General features: G+C 39.8%; 1 protein-coding gene across 1 annotated transcript in view; it reads left to right on the top strand.

The window, feature by feature from the left end:
- The first annotated feature begins 5914 nt into the window (after positions 1–5914).
- Positions 5915–9658, top strand: part of LOC141470996 (vasoactive intestinal polypeptide receptor 1-like) — a 29954-nt gene continuing 26210 nt past the window's right edge. Inside the window, exon 1 of the mRNA XM_074157348.1 lies at positions 5915–5947. Within this exon, the coding sequence (XP_074013449.1) occupies positions 5915–5947 (33 nt within the window). The remainder of the gene's footprint in view (positions 5948–9658) is intronic.

The raw sequence follows: 9658 nt of genomic DNA, 5'->3' as shown, positions 1-9658 counted from the left end.
TGAGTCTCTTTAGAGGAAACTAATACAAGGCTTTCATCCATGATTACTGTAAATGGAGACATTCTGCAGTTCTGCTTGCATAGGCCAAATATGTATGTTGAAGGAAGTAAACTGCTGTTATATGTCTCACACAGATACTAAAAGAATTCTCTATTTAAACCTAGAGATTGATGGCCCTTTTGTTTTCCTGAGGTAGTTACTTTTTAGGACAAATACCAGTGGTCCAATGACAACTTTAGCTGGAAGACCAATAAGAAAGTTTCATCCTAAAAGTAAGACTTTATTCTGTCCCATTTGAGGGTTGTGACTCAGAAATCTTTAGCTATAGTATTTTGCACTCCCAGAAATTGAGTCAACTAATTTCCCCCTACGCATAGCTTGCAGTGCTTGGCCTTGAGCACAGAAAGTTTTGCTCACGGGAAAGCTTTTGTTTCCTGTTATGATTTCATTTTTCTTTAGTTCTCCTTTTCCAAAATGCCAGCACTCAGAATAATGAGTCTCCAAGGGGTAGATCACATAAAGGATTTACGTATTGGATTCATTTAATCAGTATAGCCAATGGCATACTGGATCCAATTGGTCTACTGTTAAAATAAAAATATAAGAAAAAAATCAGAAAAAAAGACACCAAAATATGTCTGCTTTTCTTCTTTCATTACAAATAGAGCTATGACATGAGAAGCTCAACTGTATGTATCTACAGCATAAAAACTTAAATAAGGAGGGAAGGACCTCATGCTTTCTAGGATCAGGGATGAATTTGTCATCTAGGAATGGTGACAATATATATTAGTTGTGGTTTTGTATTTATTGCTATTTAGATATTTTGCATTGTTTTTCTAATAACCAGTCATTAAAAAAAGAAGTAAAAACCAATGTGTTTACATTCTGAAATCTTGTTCTGTGTATAATTCTTAGCTAATCAAAAAGTAATCAGTTCTTAGATAGTCATCCTCCTAGATGGCTTTTCTTTATGCTGCGCTATGACCATTAAGAAACTGGCCAACACATCAAACTCACACATAAGGTATTTGCATCACACCCATGTATCACCTTCTTTACACTGTTTATCCTAGAAGTGGTGCTTCTTCTAGACATTAAAAACTTCCGTGAATATATTTGCACCTTTCTCATCTCCTGAAAACACATGAGTGTGTCCAGAGCAGGACTATCTTCATGTCATGAGTACAAGAACATAAGAAGAGTCAGGGATAGACAGAAGCATTGGTTTGTTAGTGGCATCTATATTGTTTCATTCTTCATTCATGGTTTGGCCTAGCACTCTTTTAGATCATGCCTGGACACAGCTCAGGTGATAGCACAGTCCAGAGACTACTTCCAATAGTAGGTAGGGATAAGGATGAGATCTCTCTGGGGAAAAGAGAAGCTAGCCGTATGGGCAGGAACTGTCTCTACCGCTTGCTCTTGCAGCCACAGAATGAGCCCTTGCCCATTTTGGTTTGCTAGGGTAGATGTAAGCTTTGGACCTGACCCAACTCTCAGAAAGCCCTTCCCATTGGTTTGGGCTTTGAGTTGAACAGAGTGTGATATGGTATTTCCACAAAGCTGAAAGACTAGGAAGAGACTCTAAGAAAATGATGGTGAAGGACAGGAGGAACTGGAACACATCAAGAACTTTATTGTTGTTTAGAAATATTAGTGGTGGAAGGACAGTCTTCTGTTCATTGTTCTTAAAACAGATTTAAAAAGAGATAGAAAGAAATAATTTAAAAGAGAAAGACTCAGTACCTCCCACCACAATATAGTACGAGTTTCTAACAGGAACTTTCTATGTCATTCCCGTAACTGTAAAGGAGGTCTAGCTAATTAGTTTAGACTGGCTATTAACCACAGCAGGAGCTCACTTTTCCAGCTTATACGTCCAGATAGATGCCTACATTTGGTATCCATACCAGTATGGGGAATTTCACTCTTAAAGCAAAATCTCCATCTGAGTGATCATCCCATCCTCCTTTTAGAGATGGTGGAGAGAGCCCTGAGGAACTGATTATCTTGTCCTCTGTAGACATCTAAATGATGCCAGGCAAATTGCATTCAATGGTGTCTGTGACTGTGAAAATAACCTGGAATAATCAGTTCACATTTACACTCTTAATGTCTGAAATTAGATGAGACAAATACTACTATAGGGGTGTGAGATGAGCTAGAGGTCTGAGGCCCCTCTACACTCACTGGAGAAACCGGCATAATCAAAGAGAAAAGTCTGGACAAAAGATGTCTTTCTCTTTATTAAATATAAAAGAAGCAGAGACAAATATACACTAATAACTGAACTTCTATGTTGTTAACAATAGGTTACTCGTGTTTATCTATCTTCTATTTTGTAGGCTCAACCTATACCTAGGAGAAACATGGATCTTTTCTTGGCCCTTATCAGGGTAACAAGCTTAGTCTTAAAACCACATTTTAGTTGAATAAAAATCAGTGTTGCTCCGCTCATCTTGAAAAACAAATAGAAATGAATCTGAGTTGAAATGGCCAGAGGAAAGCAAGAAAAAACATGAATAATATAATGCATAAAACTATTTCTGAGGACAGGAACAGCTGGTTTGTCAACCCTTTAGAGACTATTAATAGGAATGAAGATTGCATTGTGTGTCACTGGGAACAGTAACTTCCCTTAGGTTTGAAAAAACTACTTTCTTATTCAACAAATAAAATACAATAGAAATAGAGCAGGGATAACTGATGAATTTATATATATTTTTTAAGTAGAAGTACTGAAAAGATTAAAAGAGTTTATTTTTAAAATAATCTAAATAGTATGTTTGTGGTAGGTAAGTACAGATAGGATATATTTTTCAAATTCAGAAAGCATCTTAAATTCTTGAGGGAAATTAAGTTTACGGATTAAAACATATGGGACAGAATCCACATGAGCCAAGTGTCCATGATTGTATGACAGACCTGGACTGCATCTCTGCCTGTATTTCTGTGGTGTTCCTGGAGTCAGGCCAGATAACAGTAACAGAATACAGGTACATATGGAATCAGAGCCCCAGGACACAGCAAAAGTCAAAAGAAAAATATTAAGTATGTAACACAGCTAGTGTATACAAAGGAAATTAATTGGACAAACTATCCTCATGCAGCTCTAAGTACTTGTTTTCTGGTATTTAGTGCCTTATCTTTTTAGTATCTCAAAAACAATCCGTTCCTTCATTTTTTTCATCTTCCTGCTTTCACCTCACTCTCTCAAACATCAGACAGAGATCAACCTCAGGAATAAAGCTTCCATGCTTTTTATATAACCTTTTTTTTTATTATGCTTTTATTAATTATTTTTTAAATACAGTGGAATTTCGCTTTTAATTATAGTTGTGATATGTCTCTCAATAATGTCATGTTCTTACCACTGGATTATGAGCTTTCAGTAACTGAGCCCTCTTCCCATACTCCCAGGGCCTTTTTGTTTGCATCTTTAGTGAGATTTATCAAAAGATTGTTTAGAAATGTCAATAGATTCACCTTTATTCTCTGGCTCATGACTTGTACTGCAATGTGGTGCCGGTGCACTAAACTTCTGGTGTCTAAGGAGGTGCTTGTATACACACACAGAGGAAACAGAGTTGCTTTTCAGAAAGATTTTTGTTATGGAAAAGCCTCATTCAGGTAGCGAATGGTATCAAAAAACATTTTTCAGCTTCTACAAAGGTGCTAAGCAGCTCAGTAAATGTCAAGTTATTTTCATTAAATGGCATCAACTAATTCAGAATATCCATGATGGGGATTAGGAAGAATCTCAGGTTCATTGCTTCATTGATTAAGTTTCATACCATTGCGATGGCTAGATTGCTTGTTGATGTTAACAAGAGGACATTTTTATGCACATCAGAGTTATATTCTGAGCCCAGGCTGGTTTTGTAGAGCACTAGGAAAACCGAGCTGATCCTTATATTAGTTGTCCTATAATTGCTGAAGAAAAAAAAAGAAAAAAAAGAAAGAAAAAAGTTTAGTTATAGCCAGCTGATCAGGCAAGGAACTATTTTGTGATAAAAAAGTAGCAAAATAGAATCATAGAATCGTCTAGGTTGGAAGGGACCTTTAAGGTCATCTAGTCCAACAAATGCATCAGAGCATACAACAGATCATGAGAAGTATGGTTACTTTCCTGTATTACTTCATTATTGGATCTTCTTTGGGTACGTACAGAGAAATAACAAAGAGAAGAATGAATAAAGTAAATGAATATGGTAAGCAGAAATTCTTTTTTAGCCTAAATAAGGTTTTAGCCTACAAAGGGATCTGTTTAAAGTAATGAAGGGATATAAGTAGACTACAGCACTCAGAAACTTTAATGTAGGTGAGGTTTATAACATTAACTACAGTGAGAAGTTAGAAAACCCCAATAAGTGTAGAATTTGTTTTCTTTATTAGCACAGACAAAAACTTACAAGAGGAGTTTCCAGCTAACTAATTTAAACTTCAGGGGTTGGAATGTGGCCTGGTTTTCAGATCAAGTGAAGACCGGGTCGGAAAGGCAGATGGAGGAGAGAAAATATACAAGGAAGGAAGCACTGAGAGACCACACCTGCTCGAAGAAGAAATGCCTTCTCTTATGGACCACTTATGAACACCCATGTCAAGAAATTATCAAAAAGCTACCCAAAAAAAGTGGTTCTCACTTGGTTTTGCTCCAAGACTGGTTATGATGGCCTAAAAAACTTCATCAAAGTGACATGAGAGGCCTTAAATAATGGAATCCAGTTGAAATATCGTAGACTGGAATGTCATGCTGATATTAATTTAATTGCATCTTTGTGTTTACATCATGACCCTTGAGAGCAATTTTTTTTTGAAGCACAGCAACTAAATCCCTGAGCAGCATAACCTGCCTTTGAAATTTGACCTATTTTGAGGGGAGGAGATGGTTGGGGCCAGATCTCCATAAGTCCCATCTGACCTAAATTATTCTCTTATTCTATGATTTTATATACTCAAGTTTCTTCTTCAAAAGGCACTAAATGCCTATTTAGGGGTAAGTTAGGTGAGTCCTGGATCTCCTCTGACTATACAGAACTCTACTGTTTAACACCATTGGGAAATAATGAATGATAAACAGGATATGAAATAGCCCTTAAATCTTTTCAAGAAAAAATGCTTTTGTCATGTCCACAATTCCTGCTCTCCCAGGCCTGAAAAGAGCTTGGTGCAATATTTACTGTGGCAAAACCCAGAACTGGTGCCTAGGTCCTATGAACGCTGACGTTTAAAATATTACTATCATTTTTTTTGCCTTGCCCCCCAATGAAATCCGAGCTGTAGGCAAGAAGAGCTTTAACTTTTACCTGTTGCACCAAGAAATAAAGCTACATTCGAGGTAACACAAGGGCCAGAAAGACCTTATGCAGCTTGTGGAGGACATCCTCTGTCACTGCTCAAAATTTTCCATCCGAGAGGAAGAGGATGCCAAAACCCAGAAACTCCACCTCTAAGAGTTCCCAGGGAATACTACACTGCCAGACCCACCTAAAACCCAGATCCTTTGAAAACCTGCCACCACCGGTCACAAGCGTGGGCCCATTAGCAGGAGGGGGATACCCAGCATCTTTTCTTGCACAGAGAGAACATCTGCTTCCAAATATACCATAAAAGACCAGTCGGTGCACCGGGTCACCGCAGTTTTCTAGTTGGGCGACCAGAGGACTGGTTCATAGAGCTGGGTCCAAAATCCCAGGAGGATGCTGGAGAATTTCCTTCCCTCCTCATCAAGCCTCGTCCCGCGTCACGTAAAGGTGCCGGGCTCCCCCAGGATGGCCCCGGGTGGCCGGGGAGGGAGGTGCAAGGCTCTCCGGGGCGGGTCTTGGGCAGGTAGGGGCGGGCAGAGCCTCAGCTTTTGGCAGCTTCACAACAGGCAGAGGGAGCGGGGAGGACCCGGCGGCTGCTGCGGAGGATGCTAAGTTTGTGCTGGCTGCTGCTCCCGCTGGTGAGTGCCCGGCAGTGGTCCCCTCTGGGGGTGGGGGGGCGAGGAGAAGGGGGGGTGAGGTGGGGGACCGCACGTCTGGCTCCTGACACTGTTGGCCACAGCTGGATGGCTCCTCAGCTGCCCGGCAGGATCCGGCACGGGGGTGGGGGAAGATGTCTGCAGAGGCAGGGCAACTTTTCTCGGAAGAGGGAACAGGTAGGAAGAAAGAAAACTAAGGACAAGATTAAAAAAAGGGGATGGGGATGTAGGAGGGGAGGAAAGAAAAATATATTTCTGAGTTAGAGGTTTGACCCGGCTCTTTTCTTTAAAATTTTCCAGCCCAAATATGCTATTATTAAATGTCTTTTCATTTCCATTCATTAGAATTGCAGTTTCCAAAGGACAGAAAAGCAACCCTAAATCAGAATAGCTGTACCATGGCTTTAGAGAGACAGAAAGGAATAGCTTGCAGTCCCAGTTGTTCTGAGAAAGGTAACTTTGCTGAAGAAGGAGGATAACTAAAAAGGAATAGTTCTCCTGATGGATTTGGGACATTTATCTCTTTGAGAGGACACTGATGTTTTTATTACTGAAGGCATCTGCTTATAGTATCACCAAGCAGGACCATGAACCGTCTTATCTGCTATGCACTGGAGGCAGCAGGTAAGATTGTAGCTTTAAACAACATACATCAGGGAAGATGTATGAGACAGAGACATGATTCAAGCACATATATCCCTCCCTAAGCCCCACGTTCTACTGCTGGCATTGCCTGGGCTGGTTAGCAAAAGCTGGTGTAAGTACAAGTAGAGTCATGTATCCTCTTTCCCCTCAATCTTCAGCCTCAGTGAAGTGTTCAGAAACCTTCCTATGGGTGTGATTCCCAGGGACTCGTTAATTAATGTAGCCATTTCACAGTTAAAAATGTTGTGTAGGTTGGGATTCAGGCTCCCGCTGCAGTCAAGGGGGAGACAGTCACCTTCCCAGGGGGCATCTCATCTTGTCCTCAGAAAAACAGATGGGGTGAGTGTTCCACTAGGGCCTGTTTTCTTCCAGTGATGATAGCGAGAGCCTAGATGGTCACAGATTGCTCTTGACCCTCCAGTTTTAAAAGGTGAAAGATGGGATGTAAATTTTCACTCCTGCACCTCGCATCCACTGGAACTTGTTTTTTTCCTCTGTATTTACACAGCTTGATGTACAAGCGATGGGATGTAGGTCCTTGCTATGTAAATCTTGAAATGTATAGTTATTATCATGTGTAATACCCTTTTTTCCGGGGAAAACTAGTCAACTTAAAGCGTTACACTGCTACAGGTAGAGTGACTTTGGCATCTGGACTAGCCTTTTTACACATAATGGAGACACAACTTATTCTTCCAGCTGTCAGCAGTGTGGAGTTATCCTGAAGAGATGTATCACGCACACCTGTGGGCTGCCACGTATTATTTTAATGTTTTAGCATATTGCAGCAGACAGTGCCCATAATAAAAGAAATTCTACAAACTGCAATCTCTACACAGCTTTTGGCTTCAATCTATTGCTTATATATAAACTACAACTACCCGTCTGGTAAGAGCCAATGCTCTAAATATCAGTGGTTTTCATGTCTCAAACTGGGTCTCGTGGGAAGCTTTGCACCCTAAGTTAGACAGTCAGGGAAGGCCAGTCCTTTAATATTTCAAAGGATCATGTCAGAGCAGAGAAATAATTCTAGTGTGGAGTCTGCAAATAATTCATTACTCAGATATGAAAATAAACCAGAAGGGTAATCCTGAAAACTTCCTCTGTGAAACTGGGTACTTTTACCTCCTACCAGCTCCACAGGGAGCTGTATGTTGCAGGATATACTTTGTGCCTTGCAGAACAGAGTCCTTGACATTAAAAATTACCATTTGCTTGTAAGTGACAAGAAACAGAGAGCAGTGGCTGCTGGAATGCATAAAAATGACTTTTCCTGTCTTAAAGAGTTCAGAGTCTCAGGAAACAGAGGATGGGGAACAGAAAAGACTCTGCATTCACTGTCCTTCCTGCTGAGCTAAACTGTTTTCTTCTTCAAACACGTAACAGCTTTTCATGTTTCTGGGGAAGGGGTTCAGTCTGATGTAAAGAATAGAATGAGAAAGGAAATATAGGTGGGTTATTGTTGAGCCATACATTTGCTTTAACACAGCATTTCTTGTGGTAACAGACATATGGATTAAAATCTGTAGCAAGATGCTGAGCTCCCAATAAAACAGAGCTGGGTGCCTAAATTTCTGATATAGCTTCTATTGGTTAATTTGTATTGGAGGGACATACATGCTTCTTCTAGGGATCTGGGTACCTGCAGACCTTTAATTCCCCTCCATAGGGAACTGGAGGTGTGGAAGAATCACTGTGTTTAGGCATTTTGTTAGCTTGGAGGGAGTTAATGGAGGGAGACGGGGTCCTGTACAGTTAGTCACTCTGTCCTCAAATAGGTGTCCGAGTGAGGTAGGAGGAATTCTTCCCTGGAACTGCTTGTCTGCCTTCATTGATCATTAAGGGAGGCTTGATGGGGGAGTTTAGATTAATCAACTAAAATTACTTATCTAAAATTGGGAATCTTGTCTAAAGCTGCTTCATTTTGCCTTCTTCAATATTACTGGGAAGTAGTGAAAATACTCCAAGAACAATGGATATGGCTTCAGTTGAGTGAACTTGCTGATGGACTTTGACATCCAGGTTTCAGTTCTTTGGGAGTGTGTGACATGAACCCCACCTTTAGGCAAACATGCTACATATGCAGAAAGGGAGAAAATTCACTTTAATTTGGAGGAATACTTGCAATAGCAGAAAACAAGGATCCTCAGTCATTAGTGTTCTCTTATTCTTTAAGTGTTTGTGGTAATTAAATGCTCTACCAAATTTAGCAAAGAGCAAATAAATTAATTTTCATTTTTCTCAGAATAATACTAATTACATAGGGTTTATAAACAAAATAAATAGTATGGCTGTATTGTCACATACAGAATACCTATGAGCAAATACATATGTTGATATACATGCATACGTATGTATAGCAAGTACTCTTCTGTATAAGGCTGTGCAGTTAAATACAGTCAGATAAATAGAATCCAATACACAGAGGAGCATTCAAGCGTTACTGCAGTGTCTTAAAAACAATCTTGACAAGATATTCCTCTAAATGACTGTAAGGCAATCAGTGTCTCTGCTTCTCTTGTTCCATAGGTAATCGAGTTAGAAAGAGAAAACAAACACTGAAAATGTCCTCTAGGTAGTCATTTTCAGTGAAAAAGACTCCTGAAATAATCTATTTAACTGGCTGAAGAGACAGATTGGAAATAGGTCTTTACCTTTGGGGTTGAAAGCTTCTGGGATTAAGACTGTCAGAGTTTGTGAGTTGAGGGCAGGGTTTCCTATGGTAACTAAATACATTGCTGGTGACTGGAGTCATGTCACTGCTGTGGTGACCTCATGCTTTACAGATAATCAAAATCAAGAGTGGAAAACATGGCTTGGATGTGGTAGAAACAAAGTGGATGCTCATCTATATTTACAGTTGCATTTAAGCGGTGGACTTTTTCGCTGCATAAGAAATCTTTGGTTATTTTTCATAGTTTCTTGTAGTTTTCTGACAGAACGTAATACTACATATATTACATTATAAATATCCCAGAATTATTTATAGGGCACAGTGGATAGGTAGGTCCTTACTGCGGTGACTGTGAATGTAGCTGTACTGAAATG

The sequence above is a fragment of the Numenius arquata genome, chromosome 12 (assembly GCF_964106895.1).
Source record: "Numenius arquata chromosome 12, bNumArq3.hap1.1, whole genome shotgun sequence".
NCBI classification, from domain to species: Eukaryota; Metazoa; Chordata; class Aves; order Charadriiformes; family Scolopacidae; genus Numenius; species Numenius arquata.
Note: the sequence above shows the minus strand (reverse complement) of the source record. Positions and strands in the feature narration are given on the sequence as shown.